This window comes from Lynx rufus, unplaced genomic scaffold (genome assembly GCF_022079265.1).
Source record: "Lynx rufus isolate CCGP_SWC_20201006 ecotype Redwood Valley unplaced genomic scaffold, mLynRuf1.p SCAF_3, whole genome shotgun sequence".
Taxonomy (NCBI): Eukaryota; Metazoa; Chordata; class Mammalia; order Carnivora; family Felidae; genus Lynx; species Lynx rufus.
In genome coordinates, this window is record NW_025814845.1 from 87,182,527 (window position 1) to 87,208,623 (window position 26,097).

General features: G+C 40.7%; 1 protein-coding gene across 1 annotated transcript in view; it reads right to left on the reverse strand.

Annotated features, from left to right (window-relative positions):
• The window catches only part of PAPSS1 (3'-phosphoadenosine 5'-phosphosulfate synthase 1), a 103,894-nt gene that overhangs the window by 14,517 nt on the left and 63,280 nt on the right, over positions 1–26,097 (reverse strand). Inside the window, exons 10-11 of the mRNA XM_047091792.1 lie at positions 18,024–18,292; positions 636–865 (exon numbers count right to left, since the gene is read on the reverse strand). Of these exons, the coding sequence (XP_046947748.1) occupies positions 636–865; positions 18,024–18,292 (499 nt within the window). The remainder of the gene's footprint in view (positions 1–635; positions 866–18,023; positions 18,293–26,097) is intronic.

Below are 26,097 nucleotides of genomic sequence, written 5' to 3' on the forward strand. Positions count from 1 at the left end.
CCTCCTAAGATCTTTGAAGAAAGAAGTTACACTCTTCGTGGTCAAGAGCAAAGGCTCTGGAGTCACACTGCTTGGGTTCAACTGCTGGGCTGCCATTTACTGCTCTGGGCCTTATAAAAGTTATTCGAACTTTGTATGCCTCAGCTTACTACTAATTTATAAAATCGGGATAATAGCACCATGGGATTGTTGTAGGGATTAATTTAATGCCTATAAAGCAATTAGGACAGTGTCTATCACATAAGTGATTGCATAGTTATTAAATTCTCTCAATACTAAGATTTTGGGGGCTTACCAGAGTAATCATCTCTACTACATGCTCCATAACATACAGTAGATATGGCAGAAATAGTCATGTTAATACTGCCCTTATGCACTCTACAACAAAAAAACTGAACCACTACATGCCATTTATATATGAACCTGAAGCATGAAACCAGATTCAATTTTTACTTCTACTTCTAACTGCTGGAATACTGAGAAATTAGTTTCCTTGGTTTGGCCTTTCTCTGAAATGTGTACAACAAAGTTTGTACAACAAAGTGAAGTTATTATAAAACTGAGACAATACTTTAAAGCCCTGGGAACAGCTTAGAGCACAAGGCGTTTCATAGATTTGTGACAATAAAACTTACTGTTCAGAGTCATAGTAGTCCATACGCTTCTTTTTCTTGTTGTAGGCTGCAACTCGAAAGGGAACTATTTCCAAGGTGATGAGCCCAGGGGCCATTGTCAGCACTTTGGCACCATGAGTTGGCTCATAAAGATCCTTCCCTGTTTCGGGATGAGGCATGCCAGCGGGGTCTCGTCCGACAATGTAAAAATTGGCTCCTGCAACCATCCGTGCTCTGCAATGCCACTGGACCTAGAATAAAAGTTTTCATACTTGAAACTATGCTTTTATGCCCATACTTAGAAGTAGTAAATGGGTAATAAATGTGTGCATACAGATCGTCTCAAACTTACAGTCCCTGACTTTATGATGGTTCAAAAGTAATATGCATGCAGTAGAAACCACACCTTTAACTTTGAATTCTGATCTTTCCCCAGGCTGGCGACAGGCAGTAGGATCCTCTCTCAGGATGCTGGGCTCACCAGCCACCAGTAGGCCATGCAATCAACCCACACACTTACCTGTACCCATAGAACCATTCTGTTTTTCACTTTCAGTACAGCATTCAATAAATTATATGAGAGAGTCAACACTTCATTATAAAATAGGCTCTGTGTTAGATGATTTTGCCCAACTGTGCTCATGTAAGTGTTCTGAGCACATTTAAAGTAGGCTGGGCTAACCTAGGATGTTCAGTAGGTTAGGTGTATTAATTGCATTTTTGACTTAATGGTATTTTCAACTTATGGGTTTATCAGGACATAACACCATCATAAGTTGGGGAGGACTTGGACTACTTATACAATCAATATCAGCAGGAAATCTCAACAAATTTAAATATTGTCCTCTTGGGAAGCCAGAAACAAAATTGGCAAGCCCTCCCCGCAAAATCTAAAAGTATGAATGTGTACAGACGTTTATGTACATGTATTTATAAATATTTTTGACTTAAGAAACAAGTAAATGTATATGCATATATATGTATGATTTTAAAAACCACTACCTGCCATTTATATATAGTTTAAAACCTAATCTATTGCAAGTCAGGGTAGCGGTTGACCCTTCGAGGGAAGAAACTGGAAGGGGCTTCTGGGATAATGATAATTTTTTTTCCCAGTTTTACTGAGTATAATTGACAAATAAAATGGTATATATTTAAAGCATTCAACACGATTTGATATACATATATACTGCCAAATACTGACCACAACCAAGTTAATGGACACATCTATCACCTCGGAGTGTGTATGTGATGAAAACAATTAAGATATACTCTCATCAAATTTCATATATACAGTATAGTATTATCAACTATAGTCACTGAGCTGTATATTCCAATTTCAGAGCTTGTAAGGTACACACTCTTCTTTGTTACACTTGAATAGGTTTTTAAAAAGCTATTGGATTTCAATTATATGAATACTTACATAAACTGGTACTGAGAAACCCTACAGCCAAGTGACTACTACCGAAGATGCTAGGTAAGAATAATAGCAAGGGTTGGTTGTGACCACACAGCCATGCTGCATCCAAAACCAGCTCTGAAGCTCTGATGCATTCACAGTAGTGCGTGTTTAAAAACAAAATTAGTTTAACACCCAGAAACATGGAACTTTAGAAGCTAAAGTAATTTTAAAAACCATTTTAGCCATGTAAGAGATCATCATTCTCACTAACATTTGAAGAAATGAGCGCCCAAAGGTTAAGTGACTTATCAAGAAAGTGCAGAGGAAACCCAGTCTAGAAATCTGTTCTCAGCTCCTGGGCACTTGAGTGGCTCAGCTGGTTGAGTGTCTGACTTATGATTTTGGCTCAGGTCACGATCTCACAGTTGTGGATTGATCAAGACCTGCATCGGGCTCCATGCTGGGCGTGGAGGCTGCTTGGGATTCTTTCTGTCCCCTCCCTCTGCCTGTCTCCCACGTGCACACACACATGCACACTCTCTCTCATAAACAAACAAACAAATAAGAAAAAGAAAAAGGAAAAGAAAAAAGAAATCTGGCCTTGGCTCCCTTTCAGTGTTAGGCTCCAATACTTAATGATTTACAAAACCATTTCTGCCCTATCTGAAAATAAGATCAAAATGATGACCACCCACACATCATTGTCCTTTGATCTCTCAATACTTTGATACCAAGACATACTTTTATTGAAACAGTTTAGAAAGTGCAATAGCACAAGGACAATCCCAGACCCTGTACCTGAAATGATCACCCTGAGGAGTTCCAGCTTTTTAAGCTTACTGATATTTACCTCTGTGTTTCTAAGGTTTCATTTTTAAGTAATCTCTACACCCAACACTGGGCTCGAACTCCTAACCCCGAGATCAAGAGTTGCATGCTCCAAGCCAGCCAGGAGCCCCTACCTCTGTGTTTCTAAATGGCATGTGTATACTGCTGATCTATTTAATTTTAGATATTATATTACTTCTATGTTATTTCTATTTCCTACTGTGATGATGCTTGACTCACTCCATTGTCCTTATTCCCTACCCCATTTATCCAATAAATATGGTGATATCATCACTGTTGGTGAAATTCATTTGTAAAATGATAATTACAACTGTATTTATCTCAGAGTTTTTAAGAAAAGTAATATGGAGAAATGTAAAAACTTAGAATAGTACCTGGTATAAAGTACACAGTAAATGTCACCCATTATCATCTTTATTTCATCCCCCTCCTTGTACAACTGTTTGTTTTTCCTATAGTAAAAACTATCTTGATTTTTTTTCACTCACTTATTTTCCCAACTACCTGTATTTCTATGTACCTTATACTATCCTTCCTGAGCACACAGTTTAATATAACCCTCAGTATATCTTGCAGTGTGGCCATGTGGCAGAGATTTGGTCCAAAAAATAAGAGCCAGGGTACCTGGGTGGCTCAGTCGGTTAAGTGTCTGGCTCTTGATTTCAGCTCAGGTCATGATCTCACAGTTCATGAGTTCAAGACCTACATCAGGCTCTGCGCTGAGAATGCAGAGCTTACTTGGGATTCTCTCTCCCTCTCTCTCTCTCTCAAAAGATATAAACTTAAAAAAAAACAAAAAAAAACAAGAGACCCAGAGTGATGTGTACCACTTCCAAACAAGGACCATTCAAAAGCTGCCTGTGCACTATTCTAGTTCTCTTTCCCCATATGCTAGCTAAATAAAGAGGACCCCAAGGTCCTATATCTCTTCTACTATTCAGCATTACTACTGTTTGCAACAAGCTGTAATAGTTCTGTACGAACAAGATGACAAAACACAACGATAAAAGACTTGTGTTCCTCATAGACACCACCTCTTCCTCCAACCACCCTGATTCAGTCCTTCATGAAAATACTGCTCACTCCTCTCTGCCCCTTCACTGTAGACGCGACTAGTTCAGACTCAGAATTTTTATCAAAGGGTCAGTCAGAATCAAATCATCAATGAACCATTTTGCAACTTCAGTTAAATGGAAAATCATTTCAGCCTCATGCAAATTAGCTACTGCTTACAGAGTTAAATTAAAAGACCAATCTACATTCTCTGAATTTAGGTGAACTTACTTTGCTCATTAAGTGTTTATGTCTAGATACTTGAATCATTCAGGTACCAAATGGTTTATGAACAAGGAATGTATAGCTTAATTTTAATATGTAAGGAAGCTCAGATCATTTAATCCAAACCCCTCTGCCCTTTTAAAAGGAGAGGAAACCAAACCCAGAAAAATCAGTACCTTACTGAATCACAAAGCATATTGGTGGCAGTGGCCAGTTCTAATTTTGTCTTATAAAATAACCAGAAAATTGAATTGCCTCTTCGAGTTCTTCTAGAGGTTAAATGAGTAAATTAAATGTAAATACAACAAGCATAGACAGAGTCAACACTGTCCTGCAAATAACCTGAATGATTTCAATTTATATTCTAGTGAATGGTTTCCCTATGAGAATACTTTTAGCATTATAACAACCAGGAATGAGCAAATCACATGTAACACTTCCAAGAATGACTGGTGTGAATCAATTTACAACCCACTGAAAAGGTACAATATTTTTCAGTCAAGAGAATCCAAGTCCGCCCACAGCCATCCTATATCCGGTTTAGGAACACAGGCTTTAGAATCGCTGTCCTAGATTTAAACCATAGTTTTGCCTCTTAACGATGCAATGTCCTTAGTTGATTTCCTAATAGAAGCCTCAATTTCCATTTATAAAAATGAGAGGGTCGCTGGGGGACTCAGTTAGTTAAGAGTCTGACTTGGGCTCAGGTCACGATCTCACTCATGAGTGAAAGCCCCGCGCTGGCCCCTGTGCTGACAGCTCAGAGCCTGGAGCCTGCTTCAGATTCTGTGTCTCCCTCACTCTCTCTGACCCTTCCCCATTCACGCTATCTCAAAAAAAAAAAAAAAAAAAAAAAAGTATAAAAATGGGAAAGATAATGTTTAACACATAAATTGATGGGAGATTTGAAAGCACTCAAGATAGCACCTGACCCCCAACAAAGGACATTCGCAAACACCGCTGCTGCTAACTATTACTCTGTGAAACAGTCCATGACAATCCCAGTTGCATTTAATTGCTTCCTAGCCAGTTTCTAAAGAAAATTCATTTGCTCTCTGACAAAGAGGACATGCTGCCTAGAAGGTGGTCACTAAAACCCAGTGAGAGCTGCCTGGGTCTCTCTCCAGCACACCGAGGTCAAAGTGTATTATTGTGTTCTTATGCCCAGTGGCAAGCATGTTTGGAATACTGAATGCATACCGAAGAAGGAATATAAGATGAGGTCTACAGGTTTCCTACAGAGCCTTCTAAGGATCCATAAATGGCCAACCTAACAGCAAATGACTTATTTTCTGCTTTACTTGCATCCGTGTGCCAAACACAGATTGGCTTTTTTCCTGATTACAAAAGTAATTTAACTCCCATGTGGCAAATAGTGCTGGTTGCCTATACAATAACTGACTTCTCTTTGCCCTTATCTATTTCTTGATGACAAAAACCTCACTCTAGAAGATGAAAACGCCAGGCCCTTCCTTGCCATACAGCGTGGGCATCTGAGCATATAATGCAACCTCTGGGGAAGTCTGCTGGAAGACTTCTGAAAAACTTTTTCCAAATAAAATCCTCAACTCTTACCTGAAAATATCTTTACTTCATCTTTATTTTTGTTTGAATACAGAATCCTATAGATTAACAGGCTTTCTGTTTTTCTCTTAAAGACGTCACTGCATTGTTTCTACTTCGTATTGCTCCTGAGAAGTCAGACCTCCTTACCCCCATCACTTTGCTTTTAAAGCTCCTCTTTATATCATTAATTTTCAGCAGGTTGACTGCTTGTGCCTAAGTGTGGTTTTCTTTGGATTTATCCTTTCTAAGATTTATTAGGCTTCTTGAATTTGTAGGCTGATGTTTTCCATCAATTTTGGAAAACTTTTAACCATTTTTTCAAAAACCTTTTCTGCCATGGGCACCCAGGTGGTTCAGTCGGTTAAGCATCTGGACTCTTGATCTCGGCTAGGTCTTGATCTCAGAGTGAGGTCCAGCCCAGCAGTGGGCATGAAGCCTACTTTAAACAACAACAACAACAACAACAACAACAACAACAACACGAAAAAACCTCACACCTTTTCTGCCACATTTTTTTCTCTCTCTCCTCTTTTCAGAACTCCAATTACACATTTGTAAGATGGCTGGATACTGCCCACAAGTCACAGAGGCTCTGCTCATTTTTTTCCCCATCTAATTCCCTTTTTCTTTTCTCAGGTAACTTTGAGTGACTTCTAGCTCATTGACCTTTTATTCGTCCACCTCTAGTCTGCATTTAACTCCATACAACAAATGTTTTCATTTCATATCTATTTCAGTCTTTGAATTTCCATTTGATTCTTTTTTTTTATAGTTTTTTTTTTGAGATTTCTTATCCATTAGACCATATTTGCTTTAAGAAGTTTTAATGCTCTTAACTGCTAACTCTTACATCAGCATCATCTCAAGGTATGTTTCTAGTGATAGTTTTATTCTGAATTATAGATCACCCCTTTCTGCTTCTTCATATTTTAAACAATTTGTTACTGCAAGCTGGACTAGCACATGATTTCTTCTAAGGAGTCTGAATTGTGTGGTTTTCCTTTAAAGTGTCAATAGCTTCATTCTAGCCCACAGGTAATTTACTGGCACTTCTCATTTTTTTGAGGCTTTTTTTTAACATTCATTTATTTTGAGAGAGTGAAAGAGAGTGCACAAGCTGGGGAGGGACAGACAGAGAGGGAGAGAGAGAATCCTCAGCAGGGTCTCACTGTCAGTGCAGAGCCCGATGCAGGACTTGGATCCCATGAACTGTGAGATCATGACTGGAGCTGAAATTAAGAGTCGGATGCTTAACCAACTGAGCCACCCAGGCGCCCCTTCTGAAGTTTGTTTTTAATGTTTTTGGGCATGTCACTCTAGCTTTTTGTGCCAATTATCAATCAGTTGTCTCTCAACTCCAAATTCACCCTTCAGTACTTGTTCTGCGACAACAGATTGAACTCTTTTAACACTATGCTCACTGTAAAGAAGAAATGCTTAGTTTTATCAGTAGAGGGTATCAGACACATTGTAGTAGGAAGGGGTTGTCCAAGCGGCCTGTGTATGGAGGATATGGGTGGCACTCGGGCCCATGGGCAAGCCCAAAGTACACAAGCCTTCAACGACCTCAAGCCCTAGCCTGAGCCCAATGACCACCTCATTGCTGCCCTCCTAGTGCAGACACTGGTGCATTCCAAGCCTCTCAGCAGCAGTAGCTTTCTGAGTCCTGCCATTCACCCACCCACCAGCCTGTGCTCACCTGTGCCCCAGAAGGTTATTTCCTGCATCCACCTCAACACAGCTATCACACTCTGTGCACTGCTCTGGCAGCAAGAGGGCTCCCTCCCAAAGTCCTGACCCACTCAGCACTGGTCTGTCAGCCTCAGCTAGCCTGTTCATCAGAGGGTTGTTTCCTGCTTTCTGGTTTCTGTGAACCAGTTATGGTCCAGACAGTCCACTGAATTTCTCCACCATGTGGTGGGATGAAACCATGCTTTCTCTTTACTTATTTATGGGGGCTGGGGGGCAGAGAGAGAGGGATAGAGAATCCCAAGCAGGCTCTGTGCTGTCAGCGTGGATCCCAATGCAGGGCTCAATCCCATGAACGAGGAGATCATGACCTGTGCCAAAACCACAAGTTGTACACTCAACCAACTGAGCCACCCAGGCACCCCAAACCATGCCTTTTTCAATGAGGTCTGAAGCCCAGCTTTAGGGAGGGGGATTTCTTTTCTAAGTTTATCTCTACTTTTGTAATCTCCCTCAACCCTAGGGTACCCTTCAGAGTTCACTTTACATTTTTATAATTACTCTTCTATTGAAGTCTAGTAATTCTTTAAACTTCCCCTGTTCAAATTCTACCTAATACTGAGGTCCAACAATTATCTCACTTCACTTTCAAATAAGGTTTGAGAAGTGTCTTATCAAAATTTTACACAGACTATGGACTACTTAGAATCAATAACTGTAGGTAAAATAGATATTTGCTTAGAATTTCCTCCCAAAGTACATTGTGGGGGCTAAGGTTTATTCAAATCTTTAATTTCTATATTGTAATCCAAGTCAGAATTAAGTTTTGCTGTTCAATAGTGTGAATAGGGAAGTAGTTCATAATTCAAATTATAATTGACTCAAATTACATTTATCTATGCAAATATTAATCCTATAATGCCTGCTCCTTGCCACCCTCATAGATTTATTAAGATATCGTGTGACTAATGAACCAAAAGATTATTGATGGACACAAACCCAAATTATACATCTCCATACACACTATTTATATTTAGGCAGATGTGGGTGGAATCTAAGTGATCAGCAGGACGCGGTGAGCCCAGCGTCCTCGTACTCCGCCATCTTCTCTCTCTCCCATACACAATATTTATAATGTAAATACCTTAGAATTGCTCTTGTCCCATACTGCTTATCCCAATATGTCCATCTTATCCAGAAAAGTGTCACATATCCATTTATTTTTCTCTTACCCATTTTTAATTGACATCCCTTTTGACAAACATAAAGTCCATTTGTTCCCTGACTCCATTAGAAAAATAGCAGCCATCACCTATCCCCCTACTCTCAAACCTGGCAAAGATTTTCGTAAATTTTATTTTCAGGAGTTTCTGAAACAAAAAATGAACAAACTTTCCAAATTTAAAATTATATTATCGGGGTGCCTGAATGGCTCTGTCGGTTGAGCATCCAGCTTCAGCTCAGATCACGATCTCATGGCTTGTGGGTTTGAGCCCCACATCGGGCTCTGCGCTGACAGCTCTGCTTTGGATTCTGAGTCTCCCTCTCTCTCTCTCTGTCCCTCCCCTGCTCGCTCGCTCTTGCTCTCTCTCAAAAATAAACATTTAAAAAATAATAAAAAAATAAAATTACATTATAAAAATATATAACTAGAAATACCACCTCTTATAATACCACAACTCCTACCTACACCATCCTCTCCTGCCCCAGTGGAGAAATCCCACTATCCCAGAAGCCTAGCAGATTAAGTATATATGTTCAACTTTTCTTATTAAGAATATTGAGAATAAGTAGAACAATATATGGCCAACTTAAGTGACCTATTTCTTTATATATTTATACCGACATTTGCTTTTAGAGAAGTGTAATAAATTTTATCAAAGTCAACATTCCATATAGCAAAACTCAAATACTCAACTGGTTTATAAAAGAACATTAGGCACAGAAATGATTTTCTTACATAAATGTGCAAATTTTCTTTTCCAGATTATCAAAAACGTACTTATTTTAATAGTACACAAAAATTCTTTAGAAAGTCAAATCCATGATCTACTTTTGTTGGGTAAAAAGACTACCTTCATTCATCTCATGAATTGCATGTTAAAATATCCCTCTCTTCTTTGTACGTTAATCACTCAGATATTAATCTATTTTCTTGAAATTCCCAAATCATAGTGGCTTGCCTCCTGATTTCTCAGCAGTAGGCATCATTTTATATGCAGTAGGCATTTATAAATAATGCTGTCCTGGTTGAGCCCAGCCTTGCCGAGTGGGAGGATTGGGGAGGGGAAACTCTCCCATGGTGGGTGGGAGTAAATCCACCATGGCCCAGATTGCCCCTCTTGCTCCTGCCTGTCAAGCCCAGGGTCCCAAAATTTGCTTTTAAAAAGAGACCAAAGAGCTTGATTTGCTTCTGCCTCTCCACTCTCTCAGCGAGTATTATTTTAAGGAACCAAAGGTGGTAAGGCACTGGAAAACATTTCATGAAGTCATTTACCAGGGTCAGAGAAGATCAAAACAGGTACCAATTACTGAGCTCTTCCTAATATGCTAGTCACTGCACAAAGTGTTTTATAAATATTATCCTATTTTATATATACAGCACATTGATCAGTTACTATTCCTGTTTTATAAATAAGTACACTGGTAACTTAGAGAGTTTTAGTAACATGTCCAAGGCTGCAAAATGAACAACTCAGAGATCAAGTATTATTCCTGGGCATCTCCAGCCCCCAAATCCATGCATACCTATTCTTACTGAGCCCTTATACCGTGTCAGGCCCTACAGTAAGATGGAACGCCAGCAGAAAAAATTCTAGTTAGCACTGTATTTAGGAAAGAAACAGTGTAGATTACATAATTGCAGGAAACCTCGGAAAACCAGACTAACAGACAATATTAGAACATGATGCTGCTTTAGTAAGAAACCAGAACAGATGCTGAGCAGAGAATCTATAGAAAAATCAGGAGAAAAAAGGGATTATTTTCCACCATGAAAAGCATCCTAAAACACTTATCAAATTTAATGTCTCTGAATTAAATTAGTAACTTCAGTTATCAAGAAACTATATATAAGCTAAAAATATATAAAATATCAGACTATACAGATCCTCAAAATTATTATTTTTTTTTTTAGGTTTATTTACTTTTGAGGGAGAGAGAGTGCACACAAGCGGGGAAGGAGCAGAGGGTGGGGGGTGGGGGACAGAAGATCCAAAGCAGGCTCTGCGGTGACAACAGCAAACTGAATGTGGGACTTGAACTCATGAACCACGAGATCATGACCTGAGCCAAAATCACATGCCCAACCAACTGAACCACCCAGATGCCCCTCAAAATTACTTTCAAAATAAAAATACATCAACAGATTCTAAATGTTTTTATGCAACAGACCCCACATCTGCTTATCCAAAAACCTGAAATCCAATTTTTCCCAGCTTTATTAAGATATAATTGACATACGACACTGTGTGAGTTTAAGGTATACAACAGGATATATGTACATTTTGTGAAATTACAATTAGGTAACACATCCCTGTGAAAAATCAAAAACCCCAAACGCCGAGCTTTTAAAACTAATTTAGTCATAAAACCCGATCAAAACTGACATGAAATTAGTTACAGGCTCTACTGATCCCACTCGGTGTGAAGAGTCATTCACTACAGAAATATTAATGTGCTTTATATCCCACGGGAATTAGGTAATACAAGACCCCAAAGATTCTGGATAAGAGACTGTAAGCCTGTGTTGCACTACTCTAGAAACATGAATAATATAAATGAGAAGACAAAATTATCAAAGACCCCAGAGAGGATCAAAGTTTATAATTAAAATTTGGGAGTCTATGGCTCCTATAATTAGGCTCAGATCTCAAGAAGTAATGTCCCTTTAGGTTGTTGGAACTCTTAGAAGTGCTTACAGGGAGAACAGATGTATATCGTAACAGACATCCTACTTACACTGCAGATCCTGGTGCGAAGCACCGACTAATTAAATAAACACACTGGCATCCAGGTGGCATCTGCTCATTTACACAGAAACAGTTTCTATTAAGGAGTCATTTACTCATGCATGGATAACTTCCACAGCAAAGAGAAATCGCTACTTCCAACTGTATGTTTCCTCCGAAATTCGACCGGTTAACCTCATCCAAATGTCTTAAACCAAGGATGTAGCTATTAGCTGCACACATTCACATCCCATAATACATGGGACTTTCAGCACTCTCATGCATTTATTTATCCTTCACAAAAATGGATTTAGTATTTTGTGAGATAGGGCAACCACAATTTCCTACAGTCAATGGATACCTCACAAAAATGAAAATGCACGCACATAACACCTTTTCAGCATTAGAAAAGTAACTCTCGCTCCACATGCCTCCCCCACCCACCCAATTCCTAAAATGGAATTTAGGAATCAAGCCATTAAATCTTTACAGACTGGAAAATCAGGGACATCCTGTTGATAACCAAACAGGCTTAACAGCTGCTCATTGCTCTAAAAAGCATTTGTGCTAGGGAAACAAATCTGGTACCAATGCCTTCTAAATGACCTACAGAAAATGATTAAAGGAAGAGTCATTGTTTTTATTTTTTTATTATTATTAGTTGGCAAATAAGCATTACTGGCAGACTTTTTCCTGATGTCACTGGAAAAGTTACAAAAAAATGAGTGTTTTTTTAATTACAGAAAAATTTTTCACTTAAGGCTGTGAATAAGCCAAATAAGTCAAACACTCAAGGGTGGGGGGGGGGTGCACTTGAGAAAAAGAAATAGTTTTCTTAAGTCACTCAATCTAACAGTTTACACCCTGCCAGGTCGTAAACAGTAAAACATTTAAGGGGTTTAAAATACAAAGGTGTTTACTAGAACTTCTTGTTCTTTAAAAGTTCAGAAGTTAAAAACTCCCCCTTGCTCAGGTACCAGATCAGTGCTTCCTGACAAGAGCCACACCCCTTAGCTTATAACTAATACTCCAGATAGAGATCTACAAGGCAGATACAACTTTAAGGTGCTTTTATACTCTCCTAGAAAACGTGAGAGCTCTGTGCAGGCACCTGACTTCTTTGCCCTCCCACCCACTGGCAAAGCACAGGCCCCTTAGGGACTTCCGGGCAGCAAGGAGCTCTGGAGAAGAGAACAGCAGGCCACAGTTTCAGCACCACTCTGCAGTCATGCTGGTGAAAGATCTGACTCGCTTTTTGACCTAACTCTAGAGAGGCTCCTCTAAGCCCTCAGTGTCCTTCCATGTACAGCTCGTGTGACCCAGCTTTAGCAAAACTCTTGCCAAGTCAGATTAGCCAAAACTCTCCATCCTCGACATGTGATCAAATTCTTCTTCCTCACCTGCACCCCCCAACCAAGTGATACTGGATCAGGTGGCCTACTTTCAGCAAGAATCCTGCGACATCTGCTTAACTGGAATCATCCCTTGCTCATAACTTCTGATGTTTCCTCTTGATAATTTTCTATCCACTGACCAGCCCCCTCCCAACCACCTCCCCACCCTTTCCCCACTACCACCCACTCTGCCCTTTGGCTGTCAATCCCCACTTTAGCAGTATTCAGAAGTGAGCACAGTTTTATACGGGACTCTTTTCCCTATCGCAATAGTTCCTGAATAAAATCCGCTTTTACCACTTTACTGTCCCACTCTTGATGTTCTCTGATGGACCACCATTGCTACTTGGCCTCTCTGAGCTTCAGTAACCTCATCTGTAAAATGAGAACAAAGCTGTCTCATTGAGTTGTTGTGGGGATGAGGTTATACAATGTAGGCAAAGAATCTATTCAGTGTGACAGACACACACCCAGGCACTCAAAAAGTGGTTATTTTCATTGTCTTTTTATTATTTATTTTCATGTTCTTTATATATTATCTCAAACACCAAAGGACATTCCAAACCAAAGGACATGAAGTCTGTTCCAGAGGAGGTCACCCCTCCAAAGCTGAAATTCTAGGACTTCACACAGATTGACAAGTGCCCTGAGGTATAGGCAGCTCCCATGATGTGGGGACAGGATCCTAGGGGTGTTGAGAACTTGCAGCAAAGCAGTTTGTTATTGTCTTTAGTAAAGACGGTTGATATTATTATCATGTGCTGTCACCAACCAGGCAATGTATTAAATGATTTACATCATCCTATCCACTCCTAACAACAACAAAAAGATAGGCAGATATTACTAATACCATGAGGCAGGTATCATAAGAATACAAAGAGCAAGAATACAGATGGACAAAAATATCTCACAACCCACAATTCTAGGCTGTGATGAACAAAAAATAAGTTTGAAAGCCAACTGTGTACAAGTTCCTCTTCCAATGAACACCAGACAGGGCCATCTGACCTCACTGTTTTGGGACTCTTATAGGATGATTTAAGAATTTATTTCCAAACTCTTTTTCAAAATATATGTGGCCACTTATTTCAAAACATATTTTGGGGTGCCTAGGTGGCTCAGTCAGTTAAGCATCCGATTCTTGGTTTCAGCTCAAGTCATAATCTCATGGTTCATGAGCTTGAGCCCTCCACAGAGCCTGCTTGGGATTTCCTCTCTTTCTTTCTCAAAGTAAATATTTAAAAATATATATTTTAACAATATACCACAAAATTAAAAAAAAAAAATTTGTGGAAGTTATAGTACATGGCCCTGGACCCAGACTATCTATAGACTACTCTGTGATCTAGAAAAGTTTATTAACAGCTCTACCTCAGTTTCCTCATCTGTAAACTGAGAATAATCATACCTACCCTCTTAGTGTTACTAGAAAGGATAAGTTAGCTACTACACATAAAATCCCTGAAATGTTGCCAGGCAAATACAGTAAAAACTCAATGAAAATGAGCTATTATTATATTCCATTTCTCAATCATTGTATATAAATACAACTCATTTCCCACTTCTCCATTTCCTCTCCAGTAAAACTGGCTCAATGAAAACATTTTTGAGGTTGGCTAAGAAGTAGTAAAGTATTATAAAATGTGAGGCTAAATAGGCTCAAGGAACAAACTGGCTAAAATGGAAGAGAAGAGATAATCATGTATAGTGAGGACATAACTTATTTTCTCACTTGGGAGAGTAGAATGGTACAACCACAAGGGAAAACTGATGGACAGCATGTGCTGAAGCTGAACAAATGCATACCCTATGACCCACCAATGCTAGCCCTAGGAATATACCAACACAAATGTCCATGAAAAGACATGCACTTAAAATCCTCCTACTAGCACTATTTTTTTTTTATGTTTGGTTATTTTTGAGAGAGAGCCAGGGGAAGGGGCAGAAAGAGAGGAGGACAGAGAATCTCAAGCAGGCTCCACACCATCAGGGCTCAAACTCACAATCTGTGAGATCATGACCTGAGCCAAAATCAAAAGTTGGATGCTTAATCAACTGAGCCACCTCCAGGATTATTCTTTTTTTTTTTTATGAAATTTATTGTCAAATTGGTTTCCATACAACACCCAATTGTTTTTCCAGCATTATTCTTAATAGCAAAGCACTGGCGACTGCCCAAATGCCCACCAACAGAATTGGGTGCAGTCACACACAAGTACAGTAGTACTTAGTGACTGTACTAAGAATAACCACACGCGATGTGATTGTGTTTCAGAAACACAATGTAAAGTGAAAGAAACCAGACACAAAAAAAGTATATACTGCATGATTTCAGTTATAAAAAGGCTGGACTGGATGTTGTGATGCAACACTTGGGTCCCCCCAGGAAAAGAAGACTCTTTCCTAGCTTCTGGGAGAGGGGCCAACACACACCCAGCAGCTGTCAGCCTTCTTCAGAAACTGCCTCTGCAGAAAAGAGCAACAGTGGCCAAGGGCATGCCCCTTCCCTGGAAGCCAATCACTGGTCAACACAGGGGCGTCAGTGACTGTTTCTTCTGCAACATGGAACATCTCTGAGGGCCTTTCCATGACTCCATAGGGTCAAATCAGGCTTCCGCTAAGACTGAATCACAGCTCAACTTTTCCCTCTACCCAACCCCACTCCCTTCCTCTCTCTCCTCTTCCATGAGCATTGATCCCAAGGGCTCTCCCTGATAAATTTCCTGAACTCTAACCTTGCTCTCAAGAGTCTGCTTCCCAGGGTATCCACACTTTGGCACAAGCAAATTGGACCCACGATGTAAGAAGTGAGGATAGCAATGACCACCTGGGGGAAAACAGGGAGGGAACAGAAGGACAGGAAGGACAGCATCTAGGGTGCAGATTAATAGTCTTTGTTTTTTAAAGTCTGGATGCTGGCCGTATAACTGTTCAAATGGGAGAAATTCATTGAACCATACATCTGTAAAACGTGCGCTGCTTCCTACGTATGCTACACTTAAATATGAGGTTCAAATAAAATAAGACAAACTAGAAAACGACCTGGAACAGACCCTTTAAAGAACATTTAGTCCGACCTCCCTGTGCACCAGTTAAATAATCATTTATTGTGCATTTAAATGTAACCCAGAGAAGTCCAAAGAAGCCTAACCTGAGATTACAAACCAACGAGTGGCAAACCACAACCATGCCTGGACCCCCCAACAGCAGGCTTGTAGTGTCTTCACCAGACAATGCCCCGACGGGTAGCCACAGGAGTCAAATCTGAGGCCAAGGAAGGGCCTGCTGCAGCCAGCTCACCAACAAGTCAGCTATGCTTGCCAAAAACTCAACCCTTAGATAAGCCAAAATGCTAGCTTGCACCCCAAATGTACCTTTACATACCTTCACCTTTGAATCTTCCATAAGAAACAGCCCAGGTTCTGAAATCAGAAGATGTAAAAACCTTTCCGATGTAGACAAAACAGCATGCTTCCATCCTCTGTTGTGTTCTCTCAAGAAAGCATAATCTGTTTTTACCATAGCTGGCTGTTTTTACTATTTATCCTCTCAGCCTCACCTTTTTAAAAGCAATTTTTGGTTTATTTAAAATGTCATCTCTCTTCCCCTTTTACATAAGGACAAAGAAACGAAACACAAAGAGGACAAAATATATCCTGAATTGGGATGGTAAAGCCCTCCCCTTTCCTAGGTAGCCTATTCCTGACGCTGGTCGCTCGGGTCACTCCCATTTTCAAAACCACTCATCCAAACTGCAGAATTTCAGACCAAATGACTCCTTTAAAATGATGATGAAGACAGTACCAAAGGAAAGGGTGTGGAACTACTGGAACAAAATTCGTTACTTTTTCTCAAAAACAATTTAATCACTCTTTGAGATATAAGAACTAAAGGTCGCAGTGGTCTCTAGGAAACTTAAAGGGTGATCACTGCCCCATTTTCATGAACGTTTGATACCAACAAAGAGAGAAGAATATGAGGAGTTTTATCTACTGAAGTTCCAATGCATTATTTACATTGGATCTAAGAAGAGAATCAAATACATTTTAATCTTTCAGCTTTTTTGTTATGATTGTTTTATCTTTGTCGGTTTTTCTTGGATAAAAAGTAAGAGTGTACAACCCCACAACTAAGTTCCAATGAAAATTTTTAGGCTTGAGCCTAAACAGCCAAACACGCTTGGATTTCCCAAACATTTCTGGAGGAAGACATCACAGAATATACACAAATTATTTAGATCTTTTTTAAAATGGTTTGCCTCCCAAGTAAATATAAATAAATTGATAATGTGCACTTCATCTTGAAAATTCAACAAGAAGCCGGCTAGGAATTTGCCACATACTGTTTCTTAGGTCATTCATTGATTTTTTCATCCACTCAACAAAATTTTTTTTGAATGCCTATTCTGCCTTGAAGCAAAAACCTGATTAAGTGCTCTTCTATATGTATGCTCATAAAAAGATCTCAAAACATTCTTTTTGCCCACTAAAGAGAACTCCAGAACCCTCCTCCCACCAAATATCAAGAAGTAATTTTGGGGCGCCTGGATGGCTCAGTCAGTTAAGTGTCTGACTCTTGCTTTGGCTCAGGTCATGATCTCACAGTTTAGGAGTTCAAGCCCTGCATCAGGCTCTGCGCTGTCAGTGCAGAGCCTGGTTTGGATTCTGTCTCTCCCTCTCTCTCTGCCCCTCCCTGGCTCATTCTCTCGCTCTCTCTCAAAATAAATAAATAAACTTAAAATAATTTTTTTCTAAAAAAGTAATTTACTTCCTGACTCTATTCTGTTCCAGTCTTTTATAAACAGATGAAGAATGTTTTCTGAGAATTTTTTAAAAGGTACCATGCTTACCTTCCCACTAAAATACCTGTGAACCTTCCAAAATTTAGAAGCTACAAAAATCAGACCAAATCTGTTTCCAGGGAAGAATGACAGTACTTTGTTAAAGGACTAAGATGGGTATTATCAGAGCTCAGTCTGTAACCTAGCCAACAGTTTTAAGGGGTACCTCTGTCACACCTTCCCAAGCTCACTGAGCCATCTGTCTGCAGGGAATGTTCCCTCCTTCACAAAACTGGGACCAAAAGCCAAGTCTCTGTCTTCTTGTTCACAAAAAGGCTGCTTTTCTGGGGCCACCTCTAAAGAACATTCCCAACAGAGCATGAGAGTACTCCAGGCAATGACTGGAGCAGACCAACAGATCAAAGAAATAGCCACTCTAGCTGTATTAGTAAATGTGATTTCAACTGTGCTGCAGTTCAAATCTTAAAAGCAGTCTACCTCAGTTGGCCCAGCATACATCATGGGAGATGGGAAGATGGCCACCACTGTTGTTTCTGGATTCAGGACTCCTTCTTCCAGTACTGCAGCATGCTGCTTCATACGCCACATCAAAGGGACATCATCATCCTTGGTCCAACCCCCAAGAGGGTGAAGGAGAAGGACAGGGCGCCGATAGCCCCTCTCTAGAAGTTGTTTATGGGTATCCTGCATTAACAGAGCATGTCCATTGTGCACTGGGTTGCGTAATTGAAATGCAAAGACAGCATCTGAAAAGAGAATTTCCAGAGTCAAGAATAGTACTTTTCTAACAGATTACCTTCCAAAGGATAAGCAATTCTTCCTAAAGCTTGATGCTTAGGATTAAACAAACATACATGCCCACAATCAGAGACTGGTGAAAAACATATACTGCTTTGACCTTTTACTCCAAGGCAACTTGACCTCTACTTCTGCTATGTTTTTACTTTACAAATTTTACATGCCTGAGGATGTGTAATAGAATGGTCATGGATTTACAACAATTGCTTTCTGCATTCATGGGGAACAAGAATAATCACCAGACTCTGGTCCCAACATCCTGGTTTAGCTGCTCACAATGGATATAATTTCTTGGCCTGTGCCTTAATTACCCACCAGGTCAATCCCTCCATAGTACCTAAGACACTGCATTATTAAAAGGAGACAGGAAGGTAGAAAAACTTATAGTTTAAAAAAGTTACTTACTATCCAAATGTGCTCATATACACTGATTAACTTTGCTTGACTAGAACCCTATGTTGTTTTGTGATGCCAGGTCTAGATTTTGTATTACAGTTTTTAGCAACAACACTATCCCTCACAAGAGCCATTGCTATCACCCAAGCAATTAAAACTCCTAGACTAATTCTGCTTACAACCCTGGCTTTACTCCCACATGGAGCTTGCTAACAGGCTATGTTCTTAGAAAGCATGGTTCTTTGGAGTCATAGAGAAATTTCACAGAACAGAATGGTGAACCCAGTTAGAAGAGCTGTGTGTTTTACTGCCCTCACAACATGTGGTAGAGCATCAAGCCATGTTGGTCCAAGCCTGACTCAGAAGAATATCTTCCCCTCTTCTAGCAACTGTAAGCCAAATCATACAATGTCTTCCCCAATCTGTTCTGAATTCTGTCTTCTATCATGATGACAAAAGGCCACAGGAGGAAATTTGTGGCACCTTACTTGACCAGCAGTTTGGGTTTTTTTGAGCGCAGGGGCGGGGGGGGGGGGCACACATCCTGTGATATTCCAAGATTTACAGCATTATTGTTATGCTTTGAAGTTGTTAGGTTACCTTTTATACATGAACAAGGCTGGTTTTCACCCATGAAATAGCTGATACAAGGTACAAAGAATAAGAAAGTCTTGATACAAATATATGAGCATTTAAAACTATTCTGCCTTAAGGAGATGGGAAGAGGGTACACACCTGAAAGTTTTTCTATCCTGAATTCACTTCAAATTTTGTTTTATATATGGATATAAAAAGATCCCCAAACATCCCTTTGACCATTAAGTAAAACTCCAGAATTCCTCCTACTCTGGGAGCAAGAAGCAATTTTACCTCCTGACTCTATTGCATATACTCTAGTCCTTCATAAAAGGACAAACGAAGAATGTATATATTTCCCCACTTAGGAGATTACTGCCTGACCTTACCCACTCTGATTCCGGCCTAAGTCTGGTCACTCACCTCTCTCCTCTCTTCCCTTCACTTTATGCTGCCCATTCTTTATAAACAGCCTGATCTCAACAAACACACTTAGTATGCATCAGTGAATCCTCCTCCTGGGCCAATGGGAGTCACTGCACTGATAGGGAGCGGGGGGAGACCCCAGACTCACACCTCAGGGAGTGGGGAGGACTCTGGGCCAGCACAAGCCTGCAGCACCACGGCCCAGGAGACCACCTGTTTGGGAGACTGCTTACATACAGCAAGGGAGAGCAAATACGTAAATATAGTAAGGATAATGGGAGCCAGGATTCTCAACTGTAGGAGATGGTGGTGCCTGGATGGCTCAGTTGGTTGAGAGTTTGACTTTGGCTCAGATCATGATCTCACGGTTTGTGGGTTCAAGCCTGCATCAGGCTCGCTGCCTGATGGCTTGTCAGCCCAGAGCCTGCTTTGGAACCTCTGTCTCCCTCCCTCTCTCTGCCCCTCCCCGACTATTAAATTAAAAACATTAAAACAAAAAACTGTCAGAGATGGAAGGCATAAATACAGAAAGGAGAAAGGCTAGAATAGACTATGTGGTACTGAATTAGGACTGAAAGTATTGGCATGAGCTCATGGTCTTCACCTATAAATGTGTGGGGTTATTTGTGTGTGTGTGCATATACATATACACACCTCTTAGTTCTGTCCACTGAAAGGTCCTGCAAGCAACCACTACCCAAGGACAATGAGCAAAACAAAAGCACAAATTTTCTATTCTAAATACCACTGGCAAAATGGCTGATTCTAGGGCTAGGGCAAGGCAAGTACAACATGAGCTGGAACATCTTGTGTGTCATAAAGAAAGGAAGTGCTCAGAAAATGAGTGGGTCAACCAGTATGACCCAATGACTAACCCCAATGGCCAACCCAGGACAAGTTAAACACCAACGTAAATAATAATGCTAATGATAGTAATGAATTGTAACCTACTGAGTAAAACAGGAATATGTGAGTCCATAAAGAATAAAAATCAACAAGGGGCACCGGGTGGCTCAGTCAGTTAAGCATCCGACTTCGGCTCAGGTCATGATCTCGCGGTCTGTGAGTTCGAGCCCTGAATCAGGCTCTGTACTGACAACTGAGAGCCTGGAGCCTGCTTCAGATTCTGTGTCTCCCTCTCTCTCTACCGCTCCCCCGCTCATCCTCCCTCTCTCAAAAATAAATAAACATTAAAAAAAATTTAAGAATAAAATAAATGAATAAAACAATGGGAGAGAATGGAATACTCTACCTTATGGCAGAAGGTCAACAAACAAATGTAAGAAGAATGACAATTAGAAAACTCACCGCTTGGCAGTATCTGGGTTTTTGTTTGTTTTGTTACTTTCTATAATTTATTTATTTTTTATAATTTACATCCAAATTAGTTAGCACATGGTGCAACAATGATTTCAGGAGTAGATTCCTTAAGCCCCTTACCCATTTAGCCCATCCTCCCCCCCCCACAACCCCTCCAGCAACCCTCTGTTTATTCTCTATTTAAGAGTCTCTTGGGGCGCCTGGGTGGCGCAGTCGGTTAAGCTTCTGACTTCAGCCAGGTCACGATCTCGCGGTCCGTGAGTTCGAGCCCCGCGTCAGGCTCTGGGCTGATGGCTCGGAGCCTGGAGCCTGTTTCCGATTCTGTGTCCCCCTCTCTCTCTGCCCCTCCCCCGTTCATGCTCTGTCTCTCTCTGTCCCAAAAATAAATAAACGTTGAAAAAAAAAAAATTTAAAGAGTCTCTTAATGTTTTATGCCCCTCCATGCTTTTATATTATTTTTGCTTCCCTTAAAACTAGTGGGTAAAAGTTTGATAATAGGATATTTATAGTTTCAAAATCTCTCTCCAAAAATACTTCTTAGTAAGTACAAAATTTGTTAACTTTACAGCAGGGAAAACCTGGCAAACACAATCTTTTTTTTTTTTTTTTTTAATTTTTTTTTTCAACGTTTATTTATTTTTGGGACAGAGAGAGACAGAGCATGAACGGGGGAGGGGCAGAGAGAGAGGGAGACACAGAATCGGAAACAGGCTCCAGGCTCCGAGCCATCAGCCCAGAGCCTGACGCGGGGCTTGAACTCACGGACCGCGAGATCGTGACCTGGCTGAAGTCGGACGGTTAACCGACTGCGCCACCCAGGCGCCCCAACACAATCTTAAACAAGAGAGAAATGTAAATTCTTTTAAAAAGTTAATCTTAAAAAAAAAAAGTTTAGGACAAATCAAAATTGTGAGCCACCAAATATGATGCACTGAGAACTCACAAATGTTTCCAGTAGGATCTCTGACAAAATTGTATAACCTGAATCTAATTGTGAGGAAACAGCAGATAAATCCAAATGACAGACATTCCACAAAATAAATGATAGGTGCTCTTAAAAAATGTCAAGGTCATAAAAGACACAATTCCAGACTGAAGTAGACTAAAGAGACATGACTGAGTCCTGAACCAGAAAGGAAAGGTGGCAAAGAAAAAACATGATTGCTGTTGTTGGTTTTGCGCTAAAGGACCTTCTTAAGACAATGGCAGCATTTGAACAGAGTATATGGGCTTGACAGTGTTACATCAATATTCTTTGCCAGAGTTTGACAAGCATGCTATGGTTAGGCAGGAGACTGGAATTTTTAGGAAAGGCATGTAGACATACTAAGGTATAATGAGGCATCCCTCATGTCTACAACTTTCAGACAGAGTGAGAACAAAGCAAATAAAGTATAATGTTAGTAGCTGTGGATTCTGGCTGAATGTACAGGAATTTCTGATACTATTTTTGTAATTTTTCTATACATCTAAAATTATTTCAAAACAAAAAGTTAAAAAACATAAAAAATTATGACATGAGACATATGAAGCAAATACAATGTGTGGACCTTATTTACATTCCGATTCAAACAAACTATTAAAAAAAGTGACTACAAGGAGGGGCACTGGGTGGCTCCATCAGTTAAACACTAGACTCTTTTTGGGGGGGATTTTATTTATTTTGAGAGAGACAGATACAACGCAAGTAGGGGAGGAGCAGAGAGAGGCAGAAAGAGCGAATCCCAAGCAGGTCCTGACCTGGGGCTCATACTCACAAAACTGTGAGACCATGACCTGAGCCAAAACCAAGAGTAAGACGCTTAACTGACTCAGCCACCCAGGCGCCCTAAACATCTGACTCTGGATTTCGGCTCAGGTCATGATCTCACAGTTTGTGAGATCAAGCCCCACGCTGGGCGCAGTGCATAGCCCCAGAGCCTGCTTGGGATTCTCTCTGCGCCTCCCCCACCTGCGCACACACACACACACACTCTTTGTCTCCCAAAATAAATGAACTTTAAAAAAAATTTCAAATTTGGGGTGCCTGAGTGGCTCAGTCGGTTGAGCGTCCAACTTCAGCTCAGGTCATGATCTCGCAGCATGAGTTCTAGTCCCACGTCGGGCTCTGTGCTGACAGCTCAGAGCCTGAAGCCTGCTTCAGATTCTGTCTCTGTCTCTCTTTGCCCCTCCCCCACTTGCGCTTGCTCTCTCTAATATAAATAAACATTAAAAAAAAAAAAAAACCTTTGGGGGCACCTGGGTGGCTCAATCGGTTAAGTGTCTGACTTCAGCTCAGGTCATGATCTCATGGTTTGTGAGTTCGAGTCGTGCGTCAGACTTTGTGCTGTCAGTTCAGAGCCTGGAGCCTGCTTCGGATTCTGTGTCTCCCTGTGTCTCTGCCCCTCCCCTGTTCACACTGTCTCTGTCTCTCAAAAAATGAATAAACGTTAAAAAAATTTTTTTTAATTAAAAAAAAAAACTTTTAATTAAAAATTTAAATAAATAAATAAATATTCCTGGCAAGAAACTAAACCCACTGTTCTACTGGTGGCTCAAGGTCCACACCAACATAAACTCACACTGTCAGATGGTGTTTGCAAGATGAGGGTGCGTTAGCACTGTGCTCATTAGCTTCTGTCCTCCTTAATCAGGAACAGGCATCTATCTTTGAATAGGGCCCCTGGGTGATATATCTCAGGTACGACCACTACATGCCTAGACTTCAATCAGATCAAATCTGATTTTGTAAAATCACCATTTGGCAGGATTATTTATACGACAGGATGTGCAAAAGGAAACATATAGAATAAACGGTCTCAAAGACACATATTTCACAGATCCTTGTAATTTATTATCTATGCAGGCTTTCTTTCCAAAAAGAATTAATCTAGCTCCACACTGAACATTTAACAGATAAAGTTAAGACAGATGACTCAGTAAAAATGCGTTAGCAGCATATGAAGGACTTTACTGCCAACATTTCTTCCAGGTAGAATTATTTCCTTACTATCCACTCCTCAGAAATCTATCTGCCCATTTTTTCTTGCCAATATTACCAGGTCTTTCCTAAACTTCTGGTCAATCTCTTCTAACTATCTATCAATGAATTACACAAATGGCTTTAGCTGTTAGTCGCAGGCTGTATTTTCATCCCTACCATCTGGTTTGTCCACTAGAGAACTTAGCTGGATGAACAATATAATAGGAATACCTGATCCATTGGAAGCTGACACCCCAGGATACTGTCCCAACTAACACAACCCCAATGCATCACTATTAAATTTTCCTCCATCAATTTTCCATCAAGGATGGAAAAAAAAATTATGAGCCACTATGGACCTGGGGCCACCAATACTTATAGCAATTATCATTATTGCCTCACATCCTCATCCTCATTTTCTAAAGGACAATGATTTTCCTGTCACACACAATGAGTGTCAAATATTTGCCTTTCTACTTGTAATTCTTTATGGCTTAGTTTAAGACTGTTTTAACTGTGTTTGAAAATGGGAGATGATCTACCAGATGACTAAAATTTAATATTTATACTTCTGATTTCCATCTCTTTCTAGACCTCTGTCTCCATGTTCCTGGAAAAAGACCAGGAATTCTATAATCTTGACTTCTAGAAAGTACACTGTGAAGCTGCTGACACCACGCATAAAAGCAAACTTTTTCTGTAAAAAGCCAGAGTGAATCGTTTAGGCTTCACAGGCCATGGGGGATTCTGCTGTTAACTATGCCAACCCTGCCAAAGTGGTGCAAAAACAGCCACAGACGATGGATAACCAGTGAGTATGGCTGTTTTCCAATAAAACTTTATTTACAAAAACTGGCAGCAGGCCAGATTTGGCCCACAGACTGTTGTTGACTGACCTCCGACAGACAAATGCAACGTGGCTGAGAAGTCTACAGAGCACCGCAACCAAGCTGACTGGTGTGAGCCAAAAGTGTTAAGAGAGGAAAGCAGAGACGTGTCTGGGGAACAGAGAAGCATTCACTTTGCCAAAGGTGGATATAAAACCTGGTACAAGATTATTACACAGAATTTCGAATGCCAGGTTAGGAAGGATGCAGCATACTCAACAGGGGCTGTGACTCAATCAGTCATGTTTTATAGAAAATGGGTCTCCACAGGACTGTGCGGGATTGACGTCGGAGAAGGTACAGCAAGAAGAGAGACCACAAAATTAGAAGACTGCTGCTGAGGAGCATGTTCCCACACTTCCACGTAAAATAAAACTTCCACCAACTCTTCCTCACGCTTCATTTACTCCTCCCCCAGGATTCTGACAGGCTCGTCTGACAGACACAACCTACGCGCTGGGGAATGGAGTCACACTGTGTCAACAGTGAAGGCAGGCGAACCCCTTCCCTCAGACCTCTCCCCATCCCGCGCCCCCCATGCCTGAGGTCACCGAGCGCTCCATGTCAGTGGCTCCTGAATCTGCATCCTCTGACTACAACTCACCCCTGAGCTCCAGACGGTCTCCCCGGCTGCCTCCTAGCACTCCACAGGCACCGGAGTCTCCACTCCTGCCGACCTCCCTGCAGGCTCTGTTCCCGCCCTCCTACACCACGTGCAGCCAATCAGTGAATCACGCTGTCCCCAGATCTCAGCTCCACTTGCTCCATTACAGCTGCACACATCAGCCTTCACTGCCCCTTCACCAGACGCGCCTACGAACTGGTCCCCCTCCCCCATCCAGACTCCGTGCACCTGCCAGGGCAGCGAGAGGCAGGGAAGAAACCAGTTTGGGGACAGGACAGAAATTCTGTTTTAGATATGCCTTCCTGAGGTAACAATGGTGAAACTGGTCCTACCCCCAGGACCAGTACAATCTAGTCAGAGGAGGAGAAGCAAACATTCACTAATCAGAGGAGAAGTGTATGATAAAAGGAATACAGGTCCTTCAACTCCAAAAGAACATGATTATATCTTTGTCTTCAGAAGATATGCCTGGTGACAGTGTGAAAGATCAAGCAATGGAAGAAAAGAATGGGACCGCATTCATTTACTTAACCAATTCTTTCCCGTTGTTACTTAGTGAAT